At 42.6% G+C, this 23,128-nt stretch overlaps 1 protein-coding gene across 35 annotated transcripts in view; it reads left to right on the top strand.

Annotated features, from left to right (window-relative positions):
• The window catches only part of ANK2 (ankyrin 2), a 613,918-nt gene that overhangs the window by 455,584 nt on the left and 135,206 nt on the right, over positions 1 to 23,128 (top strand). For 28 of the 35 annotated variants that reach the window (XM_075616768.1, XM_075616795.1, XM_075616740.1 and 25 more), the window contains 7 exons: positions 9,602 to 9,700; positions 12,305 to 12,403; positions 13,865 to 14,062; positions 16,067 to 16,165; positions 16,378 to 16,476; positions 18,960 to 19,058; positions 21,369 to 21,566. In XM_075616768.1, the coding sequence (XP_075472883.1) occupies positions 9,602 to 9,700; positions 12,305 to 12,403; positions 13,865 to 14,062; positions 16,067 to 16,165; positions 16,378 to 16,476; positions 18,960 to 19,058; positions 21,369 to 21,566 (891 nt within the window). The remainder of the gene's footprint in view (positions 1 to 9,601; positions 9,701 to 12,304; positions 12,404 to 13,864; positions 14,063 to 16,066; positions 16,166 to 16,377; positions 16,477 to 18,959; positions 19,059 to 21,368; positions 21,567 to 23,128) is intronic. The other 7 variants (XM_075616836.1, XM_075616828.1, XM_075616820.1 and 4 more) reach the window with 1 other exon arrangement.

Raw genomic sequence — 23,128 nt, 5'->3', positions numbered from 1 at the left:
GACAGACAGTCACAGGAGACAGAAGGGGCAAATAGTCACAGGAGACAGAGGGGCTGAGAGTCACAAGAGACACACAACAGAACAAATACACAACAGGACAGAGATGCACACACTCATCTCTCTCCTGCCCATGCTGCTTCCTCCTCTGCCTGGCCACACCTCCCAGGCTCCTGACACCTCCTCCTGATTGGCTGCATTACCCGCAGCAGCTAATCAGGGTGGAGGAAACTGCCTAGCAACTGCTGCTGCTCTGGGAGATGGGGGAAATCCCGCTGCTCTGGGAGATGGGGGAAATCCCGCTGCTCTGGGAGATGGGGGAAATCCCGCTGCTCTGGGAGATGGGGGAAATCCCGCGGCACTCTATTGATCCTCTCGCGGAACCCATGTTAGAAAACACTGCCCTAAAAGTATTCCAACCCCTAGGAATCGTACTGATTTAAAAGCTAATTTATTTGCATGTCATAAGTTAAAGGGGCAAAGAAAGGCACTTCCGGTGACGTCACCCGGCATGGACGGCTAATAGAGGAGCTCCAGAGACCCGCGAGTGAAATAGCGAAAAAAAAACACATTTACGCCCAACATTCTGGACAAAACTTACCCCATCAGATAGCTAAACAACAGGGGAATGTCCAAGACAAAAAAAAACAAATAATCAAGTTGTTTCCAAATTCTTCTCGCCGGCTAAACGAGTGAGAGAAGGCACCATGAAACCCCAAGATGGCGACGGACCGCATGGCGCCACTTCTCAATCCTGGAAAAAGACCCAGCCGAGAGAGCGTCCCTCAACAAGCCCAGAACACACAATAACCCGGGCATACCTGGAGGAATTACTGGCAGGAATGGCTGCTACCCTCCAAACCTCCTTCCAAACGGAACTCCGAACCGCAGTGAGCGACATAAGAAAGGAAATCTCAGGGCTAACAGAAAAAAACTACCACCCTAGAGAACAAGCTCACTGAATCTCTACAAAAGCAGAGTGAAGCGGAAGAAGAGATCAGCCGCCTGGGTGAGGAGATCACCCTTCTCAAAGAGGGTATGGAGGAACAAGAAAATCGCGACCGGCGACAGAACATTCGCATTAGGAATGTTCCAGAGACAATCACACAAGAACAAATCCGGCCTTACCTCCTGGAACTCTTCAACCTGGTGTGCAGGGAGCTAGAGGAGAAAGAACTTGAAATTGACAGGGCTCATCGCGCATTAGGACCTAAGTCTGATGACCCAAAACGGAGAAGAGATGTGATAATAAAAATGCACAAATACACTTCCAAGGAGAAAATCATCTCAGCATGCCGAGACATGGGTGAAATAACTTTCCAAAATGAGACTTTACAAGTCTACAACGATTTATCAAAGGCAACAAGAGACCGCAGACGGGAACTAAAACCGTTGACCAACTTGCTCCGTGAAAAAGGAATACAGTACAGATGGGGCTTTCCATTTAAACTCACAGTCAATAAAAATGGAAAGTTCCTATCTATGAAGTATCCCACGGACATGGCCCCCTTTGCAAGAGCCCTGGGCCTAACTCCACCACAAACATGACTGACAGTCAATCCGTCCTCTGAGGATGCAGCAGGGGACCCTCCCCGGACATCCGAGAGGATCGTGGCCCAGCACTCCAGGGATAAACAGTAACTGCCGCCGCTGCGGCCAAACAAATCCCCCTGCATGGACCCGAGAGAGAGAGGGGACCCATACTCACCTTTGAGAGCACCCCATCGGACCGGAACCGTACCTGGAAATGAGCCGCCGATCTCCCGAGCAAGCTGACGCAGAACACCGCTCTCCACACTGGACCGCGAGTCGCCTACTCCCGCGATGGCTCAATAGATGATCCCGCCAGCCGCCTGGAAAACCTGGCATCCACCCGACTCGACCTGATGCAACGGGATCGTTGATTTCCTACCTCCGGAACGCGTGGAGAGCCTGGTCCCCGGCCTTGCTTCCCTCCGCCCCGACATCCAGCCTTTTTTGCCCAGTCACGGGGATGTTCTCCCCCCCCTCCTCCTGCCGGTCTCCCCGATCCCGCGGGACGGATCTCCTGGCTCGCGGGGGGGGGGGGGGTGCGACCCATCAACGAGTAAGCCGCAGATCCTGACTCAACAAAAACTCATCAACTCAAGAGACGGAGGACAGCTGTGGCCCCGGGGAGCCGGACCACCCTGTTTGATCTAAGGGACGCAAAATCATAAGTTGATGTTGGTGCCCTGGAGGCCGTGAGTAACATAATAAAATGTTATACCTTAGAAGGCCCCCCCCGTTTCTTCCTCAACCCAAGCACACAGCCACCCCCCACCCTCCCCCCTCCCCCCCCTCCCCCACACATACCCCCTCTCCCCCACACACCTCCATATACCCCCCCCTGGTCGTCCCCCCAAGCCTCCACCCCCCCCCATACCCCCAAAACACAAGATCACAGCATAAGGGACTGATATATACAAGCTCATGGACCACTAACCTGTTCAATACCCAATAAAATTACAAGACTGTAAGCTAAATATATACGACGCAGTATGAAAAACGTCCCCAGCCACCCTCCCTTTCTCCCCCCCCCCTCTCCCCCCCCCCCCACCTTTACTAGCAAACCCACCGATTGCCAAACTGCTTACAATACAAGTATGACATAGAAATGCATAATAGCTGTATTATACATAAGTCGAGAATTGTATGCAATGTTTGAAATGCCCCTATGCCTTCCCTTATATTTCCCCCCCTTCCCCCCCACCCCCCCTCCCCTCCCTCCCCTTTCCCCCCCTCCTCTTCCCCCCCTCCCCCCCCTCCCTCCCTTCCTCCCCCCCCCTCCCCTCCCTCCCCCCCCCACCTTACCCTGATTAGCAAACCCATCTAAAACCCCACTTAAATACAAAGATAATGGAGGAAAGAACAATATCCAGAGGAAGCAAATGTATATAAGAAAGCTCAATGTATCTTCGCTGATCTCCAAACAGTATATAGTATATTTATTGCACAGAGTGGTATAATAGACGCAACATACAAAAACGTGAAATGCCTGTAATGTTTGAAATGTACCGTCACCCCCCCTCCTCCCCCCCCTCCCCGCTTCCCCCCCCTCCCCCCCCACCCCCTCCCCTCCCCCTTTCTCCCCCCCCTCCCTCCCCCCCCTCCCTCCCCCCTCCCCTCCCCCCTCTCCCCCCCTCCCCCATTTCCCCCCATCCCCCCCCTCCACCCTCCCTCCCTCCCCTCCTCCTTCCCCTCCCCCCTTCCCTTCCTCCCCCCCTCACCCTACCCTGATTAGCAAACCCATATAGAACCCCACCTAAATACAAAGACAAAGGGGGGAAAAAAAAAAATACCCAGAGGAAGCAAATGTATAAAAGAAAGTTGAATGTATCTTCGCCGATCTCCAACCAGTATATAGTATATTTATTGCACAGAGTGGTACATTAGACGCATTATACAAAAATGTGAAATGTCTGTAATGTTTGAACTGTACCATTACTCCCCCCCCCCACCCCTCTCCCTCCCCCTCCCCCCCTCCCCCCCCCTCCCTCCCCTCCCTCCCTCTCCTCCCTCCCCCCCCTCCCCCCCTCCAAATCCCCCCCCTCCAAATCCCCACGTCAATGTCCCTGGCCACCCTGGCCATAATACATAAAGAAGGCAGGGACCCGATGCAATGTGGAAGCTACCGTCCAATCTCCCTGCTTAATTGTGATCTCAAACTATATAGCAAAATACTCGCAAATAGATTGAACCCTATCTTACCGAGATTAATAGATAATGACCAAGTAGGATTTGTAGCAGGCAGGCAGGCCTCAGACAACACTCGGAAGATAATAGACATTATTGAACATGTCCATCTCACAGAGACCAAAGCCCTACTCCTCAGCTTAGACGCAGAGAAGGCGTTCAATAGAATAGACTGGCTATTCATGGACCATGTTATGCGCAAATTCGGTTTTAAAGACGCATATCTAGAAGGAGTCCGTAGATTATACCAAAACCCTTCTGCAACAGTAAAATTACCAGGGGGCAGTAACCAGAGATTTGAGATCACTAATGGAACTCGACAGGGATACCCCCTATCTCCTCTCCTCTTTGCATTAACCATAGAACCCCTGGCATCGGCAATAAGAGCCAATAGAGACATCAAAGGAATAGAAATTGGACACAGGCAGCACAAAGTATCACTATTCGCAGATGATGTCATCCTAACCCTTACACAACCTCAAATATCCCTACCTAACCTCCAAAAAGAACTCCGGGACTTTGGAGATATATCAGGCTATAAAATCAATAACGATAAATCGGAAGCACTAAATTTAAGCCTGCCAGAGCCAGAGGTGAAACTCCTCAAATTAAACTTTAACTATCATTGGAGCTCCTCGAGTATCAAATATCTGGGAGTAAAGATAGCGAGGAACTACCAATCCCTATATCAACAAAATTACCCGACCCTGTTTCGGAAAATCAAACAAGATCTAGAGAAATGGGGAGGATATCAAATATCATGGATCGGGAGGATGATCTCGGTTAAAATGAACATACTCCCCAGATTACTATATTATTTCCAGACGCTCCCGGTCCACATCCCTGGCTCAGAATTAAAGAATATTCAAAAACTAGCCTTCCACTTTATTTGGCAGGGTAAGAAACCCAGAATTACCAGGACAGTTCTCTTGGCATCAAGGGGAAGAGGAGGACTTGGTGTCCCAATCATCACAAAATACTACCAAGCCGCACAATTGCGACAGGCAGTAGTCTGGAACACCAACCCAAACCAATACTGTTGGTTAGATATAGAATCATATTACGCCGGGACACCTTCACTGCCGGCTTGCCTTTGGTCCCTGAGCAGGGAAGACATGCAGAACAGTAAATTTAAGTTAGGCCCAATGAGACACACATGGGAGACCTGGACGAAATGCAAATTAAAATTTAAGCTCACTACACCCCAATCTCAACTCATACCAATTTATAAAAATCCGAAATTCCCTCCTGGCTGTGTGCCCTGACAATTGGACCAATTCAAAGCAAAAAATATTAGAGCGGTCGCTGACCTCCTGAGTTTCGGGGAGTTCCTGAGTTATCAAAACCTACAAACCAAATATGAAATAGTAAGGTTGGATGTGTTCTAGTATCTACAAATTCGGCACTTTATTCGAACTTTATCCCCAACGTTGAAATTTCCCCCTCTCACCGGTTTCGAACGGCTCTGTAGAGAAACAGGCCACCAGAAAGGTCTTATAACACAAATTTACGCAGAATTGGAAAGGGCCATAGAAGCCCCCACACATGACTACATGCTGCATTGGGCAGCAGAATTGGAAATAGTTATAGACCGAGAGGACTGGGAAAGAATTTGGGAAACTGCCTCAGGAACTTCCATATGTACCACAATCAAAGAAAATATATATAAAATACTGTTTCGCTGGTATCTTACCCCAGTTAGAATAAATCAAATCTACCCCCAGGCGTCCGATCTATGCTGGAGAGGTTGCGGCCAAAAGGGGGACATGGCACATATTTGGTGGACATGTCCGGAAATTCAAAAATACTGGGGAACTATACAAAAATTAATAGAAGAGGTCACAGACCTCAAAATCCCTATTGACCCGTTGACCTACCTGTTGGCCAGGCCCTTAGAAGACTTGGACCGACCAACAAGTAAATTAATCTCCTTCATTCTAACAGCGGCTAGATGTGCGGTGGCGGCCGCCTGGAAGAAGGTGTCTCCCCCCTCAAAACAAACGGTAAAAAATAGGGTACAAGAGGTGATGAATATGGAGAAACTATCTGCCTTTTTGAAAAGATCCACTGACTCCTTTAACAAAACATGGGATCCGTGGCTAACCCATATGGCACCCCTACGCCACTAAACCATATATGAAAAGTAAAAAAAGAAAAACAGTTTAGAGGTTCTAACGAAAATTGACTGAGGACACGGGAAGCAACGGGCATACCTCCCCCCCCCCCCCCACCCTCCTCTCCCTTTCCCCACTCTTGTTCTCTGTTTCCATACTCACGCTCCCCACACAGCCCCTGGAGGGTCAGGGGAGCGATGAGCTTTCCTCTTTCTTTCTGGTTTCTTTAACCAATAAAAGGAGAAAATCTGTATTAGGCTGTATTAACGTTTATGACCTGTATAATGTGAAATATTTGAATGCCTAATAAAAAAATTTGGAAAAAAAAAGGGGGCAAAGAAAAACTTCACAAAACTCACATTTAAAACCGTTCATTGTAAGCGGATAAAACAGCGGTTCCTTTCCCACAGGACTGCCTTCATTCATGGGCCTGGGGAGCAGGGGACTACTTCACTGGGGGATCAGATTCATTTAAGTTTGAAGCAGCTCTCTGTGCTGCTAGAGATATATAGAGTAATTCAGGTGCAACTGCACTCGCCCTTTATATTTCTTTAAATCCTGGTGCCTGGTCAGAAACATATAAAGGCAAAAAACTCTTCTCCGTGCTCGTCTATATCACTGATTCAGACGTCTCTGATATTCTTTGTCAACATGTATTTATTGAACAGCCAAACACAGACAGCACAACTTTTCGGGCTATTCCGTTCATCAGATGGATAACATGTGAAGTGATTTTTAACCTTGTATACCCTAAACAGACGCCCACTCTCTCTTTGTGCGCTAATACTTTTTTCAAACTCCCTACACTGATGATGTCATGATCAGCTGTTTGTTCAGTTGACAACCTGATCAACAGTTTTTCAATTTCTTTTATCTTTAGCTTATCTAAGCAAACGTGTAGAATGCATTCTCAGATCTCAAATAGATCTATAATTTCCTATTATGTCATCTATTATTCTTATATGATCTACAGTAGGTAAAAGGCTGTCTGGAACAAAAAACATACTCGGCATCGCAGTTCTGCATTTTTATATATACACATAAATACAGATGTAGCAAGACGTTGCTGTCTCCGGGGGTGTGTGTGTGTGTGTGTGTGTGTGTGTGTGTGTGTGTGTGTGTGTGTGTGTGTGTGTGTGTGTGTGTGTGTGTGTGTGTGTGTGTGTGTGTGTGTGTGTGTGTGTGTGTGTGTCTCAGACAAACAGACAGAGAGAAGCAGCTCCGGAGACAGCAACATCTTGCTACATCTGTATTTATGTCTATATATAAAAATGCAGAACTATACTATAGGGAACCATGTTAAAAATGCTTTTGAAGCAAGAAGTGGCACTGTGTGCTCATTTGCATGTCATTTCCCAGAATCCCTTGCTGCAGTGGAAGTGCTGTGTGCTGGGTGATTATGGTGAAAGGCGGGGTTGCAGACCTGTCTAAGACATGCAAATGAGTATACAGTAATATTTTCATTTGAGATATATATATATATATATATATATATAATATTTTTGTTTTACTTTGATTGATGTGGAGGTCCTGTGGAGCTCAACCGCAATGCGCGTAGATCCTGGTTGCCCAACAATATAAAATATAATCTCCTGGAAAATAATTATTGACTCTTGGACCAAGGCTAAGCCCTATCTCCAATAAAAAAACTTTTAATCATTAGGATGTGGTTTTCTCTTATAGAGACCCTCCAGCCATAGCTGGCACATATAAATGATCTTATTGCCCAGTAACTGGGGGGTCCCTGGATGAACCGTGGTTGAGCTCCCTGAGACCTCCTGTATTTTTACAGGTTAAAACGAAATTGCTACTGTATCTGGGGGAGGTTGCTGCTTGAAGCACACCATGCCAATTCTGTCCTATTGAGAAACAGACGTGATATGCTTGTTGCTTGTGCTGCATAAACATAGATTGTAACCATAACTCCAATTAGCAGGGATCAGTTGTTTCTCTTGATGACATCTGCCATAACAGGAGTACAAATACATTCCAGTTTACTTAAGAGACAATTTCCTACAATTATCTGGTCAAAGTAAGTAGGAACAAATGTGCTAATGTACAAATGAGTCACCCTTACAAACAGGGCTGGACTTTGACCTTCTGAGGCCCGGAGCTATATCAAGTTTAAGAGGCCCCAAAAATGAGAAAAAGATGTACAGTACAGTATTATTCTGACTGAAGGGACTTCTGAAAATATAAAAATGAAACTGAAATGAATGAAAGCATTATGCTAGAATTGTTACAGTATATACAAAGATGACGGTGTAGCGCTAAAATGAGCAGTGTTTGCACATCACATTCATTATACAGTAATATTAAAACATTTTCTTTCGTGATTTTTTGGAGAGCAAAGTCATTGATAATATCTTCAAATGATAACCTACGAAGTTTGTTACTTTCGATGCACATGATGCTTAGGGTCATATTTGAACGAAAATGGCCATATTTATAGAGAATCTTCTTTTTCCCACATCTGCTTTATTTATCATCCAGTTTTAAAACCTGAAATGCATTGATTTCTTTCTGTTTTTGAGGCCCCTCATATTGTGAGGCCCCTCATATTGTGAGGCCCTAACTGTAGCTTACAGTAGTTATCGTACGCGCGAGTCCGGCACTGCTTACACACTGTACTGTAGGCCGGGCACATTATTACTGATTGTGTGGGGAATTCATTGCTGAGTCTTGTCTTTCCATCTTGAACCTCACTAGGCTGAAAGACACTGCTATTCCAGCACCAAATTGTATTTTTAATGACACCAAAGTTAAAATGGAGTAATACGCCCGTAGCGCCAGTGAAGCATAAATAGGTCAAGACATTTGGAGCCTCTCTTGTAATTTGAAGCTGGGGGCGTCTGTGCTTTTGTTTCAGATAGGGAAATACACTGAGACTTGTTGCCTCACCAAATGCAATATGAGAGTTTGATGTGTACAAAGTTATTTCAGGGACAGCGTAATGATTCCAATTCTGAATATATCAAAAATACAAAGTTTATCATCATTTCCCTTCATATAATTTTAGGGTAATATGTTAAAAACAGATACAATAGGTAGATGGATCTACAGTAGATTAATTTGCTGCCCCTCTCGTTGCTTTTTTCACAATTTCTGATAAACATGATCATCCTGATTCCAGGGCGTACTCATTTTGTCAAATGGCTGCTGGGTTGCTTCCAGTTTCAGTTACCGTGGAATACATCAGTTTATTGACTATATAGTGTGATGTGAATAAAGTGTCAACAACGGAAAAGGTGATGTTGTCGGCAGGCAGCCATCTTGTTTTATCCCAGGTCACCTGTGGCCACACAGGTTCAGAAAACGTAAGAATCAATCAGGTTCTATTCATAACAACAACAAAAACAGGGGGCAGTGCATTTTGCCTTCAAGGCACATTGGTTTTAAGTCCAGTCGCAACACGTTTTGTAAGTGAATATTCAGAATGCATGAGAGGAGGAGAACAAATCTTAGGTAGCATGATTAGGACGTAGTGGCTGAACTTGTGAGAAAATCTAAAAACAAAAAAATATTGGTGAAAACTGAGTAAAGATAAATTCATCAGAAGGTCAGAAAAATGTGTGTAATGTTTTGCAAATTGTTGGTTAATATGCATTTGTAATAGCCCATTAACCTTCAATGCACAAGGTCACGCGTAGTATGCCCGTTTGTCAGATGAGATTTCTGAGGCCCGGCCAGTGACCGTTGTAATGTTGTTCTCACGTCCTTGACATAAATGTGCTGTAAGTAAACATGTTTCTTTTCTTCCCTTTTTGGTGGTACAGAATGGAATTACCCCTCTGCATGTGGCATCTAAAAGGGGAAACACAAATATGGTGAAGCTATTGTTGGATCGGGGAGGGCAAATCGAAGCCAAGACCAGAGTAAGACATAGTTCAGCTTATATGTGTGTTACTCTTTATATCTTTATTTGTACGTCACTATTATTTGTCATAAGGCACTGAATGACATTTGCTGATATTTATCATTTTTATAGACTGATGCCTAATACATATTGTTAAACAAAATATATACCTCTGTCAGGGGTGGCCATCTCCAGTGTTCAAGGGCCACCAACAGGTCAGGTTTTCAGAATATACCTGCTTCATCACATGTGGCTCATCAGTGGCTCAGGCATTATGACTGCACTCCCTGTGCTGAAGCAGGGATATCCTTAAAACCTGACCTGTTGGTGGCCTTTGTGGCCTGGAGTAGGCAACGCCTGCTCACTGTGGTCTGGCCCACTAAGACTTATTTATTTTTTATACAATATTGACTCCTTTAGCTCAAAGATCTGCCCTTAGACACATGCAGCTGGATGAAATGGGCATCTACTCACATGGTCTTTTGGCATATAATCAACTTCATAAATAGGCGATGGTCAACAGACCGTTACCATATCTGCAATGTTTATTTAATTTGACGCCTGCTGCGTTCCCATTTGCCCATCACGGCACCTCATGGCTTCCATGCACATTATCAACGCTTAACACATCTGGTCCAAAGACCTCTGGAGGAAGATGAAACTCCTGTATGACTCGCGAATGAACACAAAGGACTTGTTTTTAGAATAACTAATCTTTTTAGAGCTTGGAACATTTTGGAGCCATTTAAATAATTCAATGAATAATGATGAAATAATTCTGTTGAGGATTTAATTATAAATGATAAAGTAACATCCAGTCTCTTGGAAAGAGCAAATCTTTAAATAATTTAAGTCTAGATTAGCACTTTCTACTGAAATGGTGATGGATAGATAAACTAAATAAGAAAAGCATATAATAATGGGAGTTTGCTGGTAATAATCTTATTTTTGTATTTTACGTAAAGTAAAGCTTGTTCCCACGTGATAAGCTTGTGTTATTCTAAACTTGATCAACTTTGTTTTTATGATTGAAGAAGCATATTACAGGGTTATCGCGGGAACGGAGGTGGAATTATCATCTCATTCATCAAAATATCGACTCCATGTAAAGTATCTATTGTGAAAATTCCGGATGAGAATATTGGGTGGGAGAGAAAAACAAAACTGTTTTCGTATTATTATTATTATTATTATTAAAAATATATATATTTCTTTCAATACAAGAAGGTTTTTTTTGTAACCTTGCAAGCCTTCTAGGAATTTCTTAACAGATGCATTGAGTGGTTTGCTCTCATAAAGCCTTTGTGACCTATCTGTAAGCTTAATGATAACATACAGTACCTGTAAATAGCTGTGCTAATGGTACTGTATATTTAGAAACCAATAAAGGCAGACGAGCAATAAGGGGGGAAGAAAGAAATGAGTAACTACTGTATTACATTTTTTCTTGCTCAGCCATGCAATTTATTCTAAATTCACAACAGGCATTCTATCCACTGAACCTAAGAGGGTTTATTTATAAACTTTACACACAAATATATTATGCGGAATTCCTTTATTACAATTACTTTATTACGCCACTAAAATGAATATTTTCCTCTGTATTGCTTTGACATACCCCTACAAGTGCCCATTGCAAGACTTGATATATTTATTTAATGTACTGCACTGTGGGAAAAGTACAACAACAAATATTGTGTGTAGGGTATTACGTCTTTAAGGCAAACACATTTATTTGAAAGTCCAGTTGCTACAAGTCTTGTAAGGGAAGGGTTACAATGCATAAGAGGAGGAGACCAGATCTTTGGTAGCCATGATTAGGACTTGGTGACAAAATTCTTAAGAAAATCTAAAAATAAAAAAGTTTGAAAGCAGTCAGAACCAGGTTTATTGGTAGGACTATGCTGTTCATAACCTTGGATAACTGTGGAGAAATTTTATTGTTTAAAAGCCTCATGTTTGGTCACTGGGAAGATGTCTGTCTAAGAGCCAATCACAAGCAGTGAGCTTCTCTATCACAGATATTGATTGGCTCACAAGCAGCTTGTTGTCAGTAAACATTTGAAGTTTCCAAAAGGCTGGTGAATTGGAGGTAAATAAATGGTGAATCAAGGGGTTCCTAGTGGTAAATTGAAAGTAGGAACTCAATTAAGCAACCCTGGGACAAAAGATGCCATGCTACTGTAGCATCTGTTAAGCAGGGGATCTCAACTCGAGTCTTCGAGACCCCCTAACAGGTCGGGTTTTAAGGATATCCCTGCTTCAGCACAGGTGGCTCAATCAATGGCTCAGTTGAAAACTAAGCCACTGACTGAACCACCTGTACTGAAGCAGGAACTGAATGAGCCACCTGTGCTGAAGCAGGGATATCCTGAAAACCTGGCCTGTTGGTGGGTCTTGAGAACAAGTTAAGAAGCTCTGCGTTAAAGGATTGTGAATTTAGGAATGGATATGGAAGATAAAGCCAGATGTCGAGGAGAGGTTATTTAGGCGACAGTTTGGTATTCCAAGCAAAGATAAAATAAGGAAAAAGGAAGTTTTTTGCTCATCTTCTGTGTAAGTAGCCGTTTTAACGCAGTACATTGTGAGAGCTGATGTTAGTCTGGTCTTCACTCTCTCTCAGGATGGACTGACCCCCCTGCATTGTGCTGCACGGAGTGGCCATGACCCGGCTGTGGAGATTCTCCTAGAGAGAGGAGCGCCACTTCTTGCACGGACCAAGGCACGTACCAAAATCATTCACACTTCTTTTCTTTGCTTCTTGTTTAATATTAACTCAACACATGAGTTAAATACAATCCCTGCAAAACAGCTCCAGTGTTTCAAGCTGCAGTTACATGAATGTGAACAGATGGAAAGTTTGATAGATAGCCGCTAAGGTAATGACGTTGACTGGAAATGCATTTTTATTGCATTGGATTGATGCCAGGGGTCTCCGGTGGGGATATTAATGGATATCAGCTCCAGGGAGACCCCCGGCATCAATCCGATGCAGGGAAAATGCATTATTTTTTCTAAGTGCCGTCTCGCCGCTTATCGGCAGCTTCTCACCACGCTCTTGCCAACTTTTCCTGGCGAGACGATTTTGAGAGGAAATCGCAATTATCGTAGCCTCGATAAGCTAATCAGGGCTACTAGAATAGAATGAGTTTGAAAAGCTGGTGATAAGTGGTGATAAATGGCTTATCGACACGTTTGCCGATTTTTTTTTTTACGACAATTTTTTTTGCAGAAAAGCTCTCTCATCGCCGACTTATCGGGGCTTACTGAATCTCTGTAGGCTTTTTTGGTGATAAGGTGGCGATAAGTCGCTTATCGCTGCTTAGTGCATAGGCCCCTTGGTATGTTCACAAAAATAGCATTAGACTGTTTTTTTCTGTTATATGTAACTGCTTGGCTGTATGTTTTCAGTATGTTTTCAGTATAGGGAAAAGTAACAAAAAATGGAAAATAACTAATATAAAAGTAATAAAACAAAACAGTAGAAAGGAACAGTGGTCCAATTTTGGTGCTTCAGAGGAGTCACAAGGTTCAGATCAGTCAACTTTACTTGTACTGTATATAAACGTTAAAAATCAGTGCGGAAATATAATAAACACTGAGGCTAAAGGTTTGTGGAACATCTATCCAAATTGTTAGCCCCGTAGTGCAGAGGGGTGTTATGTATATGAGATAATAAAACTCTGCAATAATGCGCCAATGATATCTTATGTGTCTGGGGTGCCCGTGGCCACTGACCCATCCGTGATCCTAGGATACCCCCGTAATGCACCTTGGAGTCACATATGTATGTAATATATCAACATAAGTCCATAGTTATCCGCAACGATATAAGGGGGAAAAACAAAAGTCCAGTACTCGCAACCATGCCGAGTCAATGCCCGCTTGGGGGCTTCCTGCCATCTGTAGACCAAGCAAAGGGTTTTCTTGCCCTCTACTTTGTTTTTATGTCGCCATGTGCCCAATAAATAGCCTTTTCCATTTGTGGATTTTCCTTTGCTTAATTTATAAAATAAAATGAAAAATATTTGTGTGGCACCAAATAAGTGAAAATGATGCTCTAAAATACACCTGTTATTTGTTTGTTTTTTTTGTACTGCAAACAATTTAAGAACGTATGTCTGGTTATTGAAGTCTGTGACACTTGTTATGAAAAGATAATCACTTTGTCTCTTTGGTGCAGAATGGACTTTCTCCGCTGCACATGGCCGCCCAAGGAGATCATGTCGAGTGTGTTAAACATTTACTGCAGCACAAGGCTCCTGTTGATGACGTGACTCTGGATTACCTGACATCCCTGCATGTCGCAGCTCACTGTGGACATTACCGTGTAACCAAACTACTCCTTGACAAGAGGGCAAATCCTAATGCCCGTGCCCTGGTAAACTGGTCTTCGTATATATATTGCACTGTACATAAAACAACATGAGGTTTTCATTGAAAACATGAACACAAGTTGAGTCACACGAATATTGGAAAATCAACAGTGCTACTGTGTTAGGTCATGTCCATCTTGTGACTGTGTCTTCCTCTCTCTGTACAGTATGTCTGTTGTTTAAATATTGCACATACGGTATGCTGTTTTCATGTCATTTTCAACCCATAAAGATACAATTGTGGCTTATTCACTGCGAATTTGCAGGAGACAAACCGTGCGACATGTACAGGGAATAAGTGGTAGAACAAATGGCAAATTGAATAAGATTTTTTTTCGCACAGAAACATTGGGGGTAATGCATCAAGGTGCCAATTTGCCACTATACACCAAAATACCCGTTGACTTGAATAGAAGATTCCATGCAGTACTGTTAAATCGGCACTTTGCACCTTAATAAGTGACCCCTTATGATTTAAACCGCAACTCATTTGCATACACGTGACAAAAGAGGAAGGATACTGAGATATGATAAGATTTCTAATATTCTGGCTAGCGACGTCAGTCTGAAAGGTGCAGATTGTGATCTAATGACAGTAATATATGTAAAGGGCTAACATTAGATGATTAATGTCTAAAAAAAACAAAAAAAAAACAAATAAAAATACCTAGATTAGCTTTATTAGTTTAACATTCATTGTTCATGTTTTTAAGTGTTAATGTTGGTAGAAATGATAACTCCAACTTAATGGTGGATTAATGTAACTATTAAACCCTGAGTGTCCAGTGTTACATGTGAGAAGTGTGTACTGAATACGGCAAAATGTTTCTAAATGATATCGCCCCTTTCTCACTCAGAGTAGATTCTCATAATGTAATAAATAGGCTCCAAAGTATCATATAATGCAGAGTCCAGATTGTCAGCAACAAGTGCGGCCATGTGATCTATTCTTCTTATATATGAGAATTTCATTACAAACATTTTCTAATGCTAAAGTTACACCAACATATTCTATAGAGCGTGCCGCAGATATGCTTATAAATGATACACATGATGCCGTGTTAAGGTATGCTCTCACACATTTTGAGGCAATAAGAATAAAATAGGAAAAACCATATCATATTAGATGACTGAAAATGTTGAAATATTGAAGTGAGAACAGGTTAGGTCAGAGGTTCCCAACACCAGTCCTCAAGCCCCCCCCCCCCCCTACCACCCCCAACAGATCAGGTTGTAAGGATATACCAGCTTCAGCACAGGTGGCTCAATCAGTGGCTCAGTCGAAGACTGAGCCACTGATTGAGCCTCCTGGGCTGAAGCAGGGAGCCACTGCTTGAGCCACCTGTGCTCCTGAAAACCTGACCTGTTAGTGGGTCTTTAGGACTGGTGATGAGGAATTAGGGAATGATTGATCCAGCAGGAATAAGGTGTAGACTTGTTGGCCAGTTCTACAGAGCTCAGTTAAGTCATTTAATGTACTGCAGTGTTGACCTAACTCAACGTCACAGTAAGACTAACATAACGTAACAACATGCTTTCTCCTGTAAAGAGCATAGCGTTACCAATAACAGGCTTTAGCCGTGTTTGGTGTAACGCCACCGTTAGGTATCATTTAAATCACATAGGGTTATTTTTGCCGTATATTTTCCCTCTCATTCCTCCCTCCACTTTTTGGGGATCTTGCTAGGAGCAAATCTGGCATAATCACATTATTGGAAGTTAACCCAACGTTATGCTACAATAACGTGACTTTACGCCTATGCTAATTATATGCAAAAACAACGTCTGAACTGCATCTCATGATCTTTGAGGATATCATATTAACGCAGGGCGTTCACCATCTGAGCCATTTCTATAACTGAACTACGGGGATCCAGCCTTTTAAATGCATCAGTCTTGTACTGCAAGTTTACATTTGTGAAAAGGTTACTTTTATATCACGCTGGCATGGATAGTGGTGAGTGTAACGTGTGCATGATGTTTGCTAACAACGTTGTCTTTCTGCACAGAATGGTTTTACTCCATTGCACATTGCCTGCAAGAAAAACCGTATCAAAGTTATGGAACTCCTAGTGAAATACGGGGCTTCAATCCAAGCTATAACAGAGGTAGAGAAGGTTTTCGTAGCTTACAGAACTTAAAACCACCTCCTGTCCTCTTCTCTTTCCTTCTATTCTTTTCTCTGCTTGTCCCCATCATGATTATCTTACAATATTCACTGTCTTCTCTCTCCATCCTCTTCTAAACTCTGTTGAGTTTTAATGCTAGAAGCCCAGCCGGCCCTGTGCAAGAGTAAAACTACTGTTGGTTTGTTTCACAGTCTGGTCTCACTCCAATACATGTGGCTGCATTCATGGGCCACTTGAACATAGTCCTCCTCCTACTGCAGAATGGAGCCTCTCCTGACGTCACTAACATTGTGAGTATGTCTTGCAATAAAATAACTAACCAGATTGAATGTACAATGTAGAACTTGCTTGGAGTTTACCAGAAAGTTTATTTCACCAATGATGTTACTCCATGTATTAAAACTACCTAACCTTTTAATGTGCATGTCATTTGTATTTGGAGTTATACAGAATAATGATATAAAGATGATTGGAAAAAAAACAACGTGATATCCCCTATTATTCAGTTCATTGATAGGCCAAGTATTTAGAATCGCTATCATGTATTTACATTACATGTACCTGTTTGTGTCCTTTCAATAACTCATTGAACCTCTGTGGTGCTGGAGAGGCCTGTGATTCATTGGTTTCAAATACTGACAAGTCCATCTATTCATAGCTACAGTAAGCATGTATGATTCTTTACACATGCTGCCTGTATACCTATATGTTCAGTGTATGTTTTATTAAATATTGCATGCACATTTGTCAGATCATGTACAACCTCTGTATTAGTTTCAAGCCCTAGAAAATTAAACAGAAATCTACTGTATAATCCATTTTTTGTGCTTATCTATATTTTTTTAAATAGGATGCATTATTTTATGAGGATATATCATTTATAGACCATCGGTTCTTTATGACTTCTATTTGTGCAAAATAATGTCTGTTCGTCAGATACTTCAAATATAATGTAAAACAAATATATAATCGCCGCGCTTCTCCATGTAAGGAGCATGCAACTGGTGAAGGGACTGGCCATACAAATGTGAAAAACAGAAAGTGATTCCCTGCGCTTCTCCCTTTGGGATAGTAATACATGGGGAATATATATACTGTATATATATATATATACAGTGTTCGACAAACCTATACATTTGGTCGCCCCAGGCGAGTGGATTTAACCCACCTGGGCGAGTAAATATTGGCCCAAGCAGCACACGTTTGGTACTAGGTGGCGAGTAGATTTTTTTTGTGTGGCGAGTAAATTTTTTGGTGATTTGTCAACCACTGTGTATATATATATATATAGTGTAAAAATCTATAAGATAAGGAGACTTTTGGTTTACATCCTTTGATCAAATAATGCCAAGCCTGCTAACCACATCAAGGTAAGTCTCTATAGCAGGTCCCTACGCTAAATGCATACTGTACTAATGCTATGTGAAATAAACCCAGAAAAGGTTAATATAACCAAGCATATGCTTATATAACCTTGTGCAGTTAAAAACTGGTATATACCAGTGGAGATACTCACATGTCTGCAAGTGAGGTGAATAGGGAAATACAGGGACCATACTGGGAGATTATATACCTAGAAGAGGAGGGGCTGGCCTCCACAAGCTGCCCAATAAGCAGGTGATTGGCTAAATATATTAATTACACCCTAATAGTGTTGCCCTCTAGGAGCGTGCTGCTAAGGATTAAAATTGGCCCAACAGATAATGTAAAACAAATACTGTATATAATCGCTGCGCTTCTCCGTGTAAGGAGCATGCAGCTGGTGACGGGATTGGCCATACAAATGTGAAAAACAGGCAGTGAATCCCTGCGCGCCTCCCATATATAATGGCTGTTCTTGCTCTCATTGGGACAATACTTTCAAGATAATGTTTTCTTGCAGTGGGCAAAAGCACAACGTTAGTTTCTTTAACACGAGCACCACAAAGCAATATATTCCCCCTCCTCTCACTGAACACTTTGTGTTACTGTAAGTGAGAGGAGGGGGCATACATTGCTTTCTGATACTCATTTTTCTTCTTTCTCTCTTGTGGCGTTCATTCTTCTCACTCTCTTCAAAGATGTAAAATGACAGCACCACAAACACGTGCAGAGAACATGATTGTGTTTGCACAATCTTCTGTATTTTGTTGTTGTTTTCTCCCTGCCTTAGACCAGTGGTGCGCAAACTTTCCCGCTGTGCCCCCCTGCCTGCTTTCCCTCCCCGCTGCGCCCCCCTGCCTGCTTTCCCTCCCTGCTCGCACCCCCCTCCTTACCTTGTCTTCGGCATCAAATGACGCAGCGGGGTCACGTGACGGCAACGTGACATCACGTAACCCCGCAGCGTCATTTGATGCCGCGTTTCCATGGTGACGCGTCACCAAAGACAAGGCAAGGGGCGTTGCAGGGGCTTCACGCGATCCCCCGAAATTAATTTAAATGCCTTGGGGGAAGAGCGCTGGGCCTCTGCAACCACCGTGCCCCCCACCTCTGAAAAATCCCGGCTTCCCAAATCTCACTGATTTGGGTTCTTTGAATTAGACATCTCTGATACAGCACGATGTGGACAAATGCTCCCAACATCATAAATATAAGGGGTATCTTATATTATTCTATGTAAGCATAGTGCTCAGTAGCACCGATCGAATGTTTGGCTTTGCTTTTTAGTCAAGAGTTCATCATTAGATAACCTCTTATGTTTACTTTATTCATTCTCATTTCAACACTTTAGCCTCTAGTGGACTTTCCAGCGTTACTAATTTTGCACCTCCATATATCCATTGTTTGTTTACAGCGTGGGGAGACGGCACTGCACATGGCGGCTCGTGCCGGGCAGGTGGAGGTGGTGCGTTGCCTTCTGAGGAATGGTGCACTTGTTGATGCCAGAGCCAGGGTAGGTTTTCCGGATGTTACTTGCTGTGTTATCCTGTTGCCTCCTCCAGTTGGCTGTGTATGGTATTGCTGACCCGCCTGCCACGGAACGTGCTCACCACATTGAGGATAGTTGCTCTCAGTACTGCAAATGTAAGAGTTCTGATGAAAAAAGAACAATGCTCTGCTGGTCGGTGCTACTATTTGATGGTTACAAAGTTTATGAACTGCTGATGTAATAAACTTGCTTGAAGAAAGGTTTCTAATGGCATCATGAGATCTGGTACATATTCACAGATTAATGCTCAGAAAAAGGGAGGGTATTATATAAAAGTCCTGGTTGATATTACAGATGATGGCTGTTGTATACAGCCCTCTGGTTCTCTTCCTAAATGGACTCCCTCCCCAGAGCTAAATATGGTGATGTCCAGCAAAGTACTCCCACTATATAACACTATAATGTGGTAAGTAGATATAGGTACGCATAATGTGGTGCCGTCCCTTCCGCATGTGCGTGCCTCACGTAGCGGAGTAGGCAGGCGAGGGGAGAAAAAACAGAGCACAGCAGCAAAGGAGCGGCTACAATACTGGTACTATGTTAAAATGTGCACACTCTCTGACGAAGCGCCAGGCTAGGCGTGAAACGCGTTAGTGTACCCACCACTTGTATGCCATGGTGTCACTTTTTCATGAAATCGATTTTAACATAGTCCCAGTATTGTAGCTCCTCCTTTGCTGCTGTGCTCCCGTTTTTTCTCCACTCTACCGGATTACCTGCAAATGTAAGAATTCATTTGACGGATCGTTTTTCAAATGAAATGGGGTGATTTTTGCTTCTGGTTATTAGCTGTGGCTGCAGACAGTACTTCTGTTCCTCATCCTGTACCTTAGGTTTGATTATATTAATCTCCTACAGTATGTTAAACTTGACAAATGCCCATGCGTATCCAGGACAAGTCTCAGTTTTCTCAAGGAAAGCATAAATAGGCCGTGAACAACTATAGGCCGCATATACTGTATCACGTTTCCTTTTAGATAAAGGATTACTTCACTTTAGGGGAGCTCCCTACGGACTGTATCTGAAATATATTGTTATCTCATATAAACCTTCAGAAATGTGGGAGCTATGTGTGATGATTGAAGCTAAAAATACAAATCAAAACGAAATACAATCACCATTTGCTTGAAGTGAACATGTTTATTCAAAACATTTGACCTTAGGACCTTTATGAAATCTGAGTTCTTTATTGTACTTCCATTTCTGATATCCATTTCTACATACACTATGGCAGCTTTACAATGAACACACTAATGCCCTCTATAGTGCCCTATAATGCCCTCTATAGTGATTTTCTCATATTAGTAATCTGTATGTACCTACCTGTTGTATTGATCAAATACAAATTCAGAAATACCTCCGATACATGCAGTATGTGCAATCCAACAAAACGTATTATGAAAGTGCACACCCAAAGATAGAAACCAAAAATATAAATAAATGAGTTTATAGTATTAATGTACATACGTGCATACAAACCTATGGGTTCTTCTTAGTACAGTGTTTCTTTTAAAGAATAGTGGTTCAATTAATTCCTTTCTAATTTACTATATTTTGTCTTGGTTTATTTTGTATATTCAGATTTTATTTAGGGATATTCCTATTCCTGGTTCACAAAATACTCGCAAGGTACTAAGTGGATCTTGTTCCATCCCGCGTACTTTTGTATTGAGAGTTGTGTCACAACAAATGCCTTTAACGTGGTTACTTAAACGGTAGAGTTATGCAACATTTTGGGTGAAGTTTACAGGTCTGGCGACATGTGCCCCCTTTTTCCCCCACAAACAATGGTATAAAAAATGAAGTTTGCAAAAAAATGTTTACAAAACTTTAAAAGTTCATGTGTAGGTCACATGACCCTGCAGTAAATTCAAGCGAAAAGTAACAAAAATATATACCCTGAATTTACGAGAAAGCACATTTGAAGACATTTGAACATTTGTATTAACCTTTTTACTGCCCTGTTAACGTACTTGGTACATCATGAGCTCTTACGCTCCAGAGGCCCTCTTGACATGGCTGGTACGTCATCATTAAAATGCTAGTTCTGTGGGGGATGATCAGGACGACCCCTCCGATGGAGCAAAGTAGAGACCCCCCCCACTATCGTTTACATTGGCCTGGGAGCTGTCGTGGTCATGTGATCGCTACAGATGCCATCACGTGGCTGCAAATGGCGTAACTCTGGTGACGTTTTGGTGCCTCTGGGCTTCCAGCACCGGAAAGGTTAAACGGGCGCAGTAAGTGAACGTACGTGGGTTTTCTTTTCTCTAGGAGGAGCAAACCCCTCTGCACATTGCCTCTCGTTTGGGTAAAACGGAGATTGTCCAGCTGTTACTTCAACATATGGCTCACCCGGATGCTTCTACTACAAATGGTTACACGCCTCTGCATATATCTGCTAGGGAGGGACAAGTAGACGTGGCATCAGTCTTGCTGGAGGCAGGGGCTGCACACTCATTGCCCACCAAGGTACGTGGTAAAGGATCGAGGTTTCTCTATGTTTCCTTTGACATGGGCATCAATGTTCTGCTTCGGTTTGAGGGACCAGTAAACAAAAGCAGAGGTACACGAGGTAGCTGGAGCTGCTGCTAGACATGCCAGCTTTATAAGATGAGAAGGAGACTTTCTGAGGTGCAAAAGGAAATGTACAACGCATTGAGATAGTCAGTAGTGTAAATGGTCCTAGCCAGATAGATGGAGGGAATACAAATGGAAAATTTGGCAGGGAAGCAGCATGTGGACAAATAAAACAGAAAAATAGAAACAGAAGAATAAATAAACTGCGGGCTTAGTCAGAAGGGGCAGAAAAGAAGAGGCAGAACGGGGGGGGGGGAAATGAGGGAGCACATTGTAGCAGAGAGAGAACACATTTGGAAATTGGTATTGCAATTATATGGGAAAGGATGTTGCGAAGACCTCAAATTAAATAAACCTTCAAATTAATTCTAATGGCAAAAGAATGCAATTGTGCGCCACTAGATGGCAGTCAAGTCAGAATGTTTGACTTGGCTTTTTTCAATGGAAAAAAATGCAACTAATAATGTCTGTGTAATTGGCTTGCTTAGAAATATGAATTCACCGTTAAAGTGAAACTTTTTTTTGTATACTGTTTTTTTTATTTAATTATTATTTGTGTTCCTATTTCCACCCGGGACATGCTAATTAGGCAGGGAAAATATTTTGCAAGCCCGATTTTAACCTCTTTTGTGCCAGTGAAGTCATTAATGCAAAGTGAGAGCACCTTTAAAAGTATCTTTTACCTACAATTATTTCATGTCACATTAAAATCAGTGTGCCATGATAGCATACTGTACCAGTGACACATTAGCGTGTTGTCATTGTTTATTTTTGGTAGTGGATTCTGTGCGTGTGCGTGTATGCTTGCAAGTCGGCCCCGGTGGAAACTAGATTTATTTTGCTTCCTTTATTTGAGGGCCCTTTGAAATTTGTTGCAGAAGGGCCCAAAAAATGTAGTTATGCTGCCAGGTGCAATAACGTCTGCTGCATCGTGCTAAGCTACACCGCAGAGCCACAAATCACGTGCTAGTCTTCATTAGAATACCTTGTCACACCATTTCTGTAACACTAGGAGATACTCCAGAGCGTGATTTAGCCTTTTGATTCAGCCTATTGGTAATACACCTAGTCACACATAGTGTGTGGTTCTATGACATGCTGTAGGACATCTAACATGCCATTCCCTTGTGTGAGCCAGAAGGTGTTTCCTGGCACAGCGCTGATTAGTAACGATAGGCCTGATGTCTTTCCAGATGTTGCATTAGGAAATGTTATTTTATTCATCTTCAGAATTATCCCTTGTGTCCATCCCATTAGGATGTCTCTGTGAGCAAATAGCAAATACAAATGTAAGGGAAAAGGACATGTATGAAAGGATGGATTCTTTAAAACAGCAACCCCCCGCCCCCCTAAGTTTTTTTTTTACCTTAATAAATCTGGGGGTCCCATGGAGCTAATGGCACTCCTCTTTGCTCCAGCAACCCACCCGTTCCCGGTAAAATAAAATGCATGTT

The sequence above is a fragment of the Ascaphus truei genome, chromosome 1 (assembly GCF_040206685.1).
Source record: "Ascaphus truei isolate aAscTru1 chromosome 1, aAscTru1.hap1, whole genome shotgun sequence".
In the NCBI taxonomy this organism is placed as follows: Eukaryota; Metazoa; Chordata; class Amphibia; order Anura; family Ascaphidae; genus Ascaphus; species Ascaphus truei.
Note: the sequence above shows the minus strand (reverse complement) of the source record. Positions and strands in the feature narration are given on the sequence as shown.